At 37.0% G+C, this 1,008-nt stretch overlaps 1 protein-coding gene across 1 annotated transcript; it reads left to right on the top strand.

The window, feature by feature from the left end:
* On the top strand, window positions 1–1,008 carry LOC108412885 (olfactory receptor 1-like). Its single transcript, XM_017685115.2, has one exon. It carries the CDS (start codon window positions 16–18, stop codon window positions 1,006–1,008), a length of 993 nt encoding a protein of 330 aa, XP_017540604.1. The 5' UTR covers window positions 1–15.

The raw sequence follows: 1,008 nt of genomic DNA, 5'->3' as shown, positions 1-1,008 counted from the left end.
GACCAGTTTCCTGACATGACTTCTGTCGAATCCTTTGATAATGCAACATTTATTCGTCCAGCTACATTTTACATCAGTGGATTGTACAATGTGCCACATGCAAAGTATTACTATATATTTATGTGTTTTGTGTACGCTGTGACTGTTGTAGGGAATTCTTTTATAATGGGTACTATATACTTGGCACGGACTCTGCATACAGCTAAGCATATAGCTGTCTTCAATTTGGCCTTGTCTGATTTGTTTGGAAGCTCTGCTCTTATTCCGAAGTATGCAGATATGTTTTTGCGTGAGAACCAGTACATTTCTTATGAAAACTGTCTGGCAAGCATGTTTTTTGTATATCTCTTTATGATCATGCAGTCCTTTACTCTGCTTGCTTTGGCCTTTGACAGAGTAATTGCTATATGTTTTCCTCTGAGGTATCATGCTATTGTCACCAAAACTACAATGACTCTGATCATTGGTGTTATGTGGCTTATCGCTGCAACTATAATTGGTGTTTCTATAATTCTGATTACCAGACTGTCCTTCTGCAAATCTAATACAGTTGGTAGCTATTACTGTGATCATGGCCCCATCTTCAGACTAGCCTGTAACGATAATACTCCAAGTTACATAATGACCTATATCTATATCACTGTTGTGCTTTGCATTCCATTAACACTAATAGCTGTTTCATATGTTTGTATTGGTTTTGCACTGCTTAAGATCTCACATGGTGCAGAACGAATTAAAGCTATGAAAACCTGCACTTCCCATCTCATTTTAGTTGCCATGTATTATCTGCCCGTCTGTAGCATTTATATATCTGCTCTTGTAACATATCTACATCCAAATACTAGAATAATTAACTCAGTTCTAACACAAACAATTCCACCTATGTTAAACCCCATCATATATACTCTGAAGACAGAGGAGGTATTGCAGTCTATTAAAGTACTCTACAAACGAATCAAGGTGAACGTTGCAAAGGAAGATCCTGTGAAAAGCATTGCAAAGATTTAA

This window comes from Pygocentrus nattereri, chromosome 18, assembly GCF_015220715.1.
Source record: "Pygocentrus nattereri isolate fPygNat1 chromosome 18, fPygNat1.pri, whole genome shotgun sequence".
NCBI classification, from domain to species: Eukaryota; Metazoa; Chordata; class Actinopteri; order Characiformes; family Serrasalmidae; genus Pygocentrus; species Pygocentrus nattereri.
The sequence above is the reverse complement of the archived record's forward strand: the minus strand, read 5'-3'. Positions and strand labels throughout refer to the sequence as shown.

Bases quoted from the DNA above. Each gene is read 5' to 3' on its own strand.
- LOC108412885 (XM_017685115.2), top strand. From the start codon at position 16: ATGACTTCTGTCGAATCCTTTGATAATGCAACATTTATTCGTCCAGCT.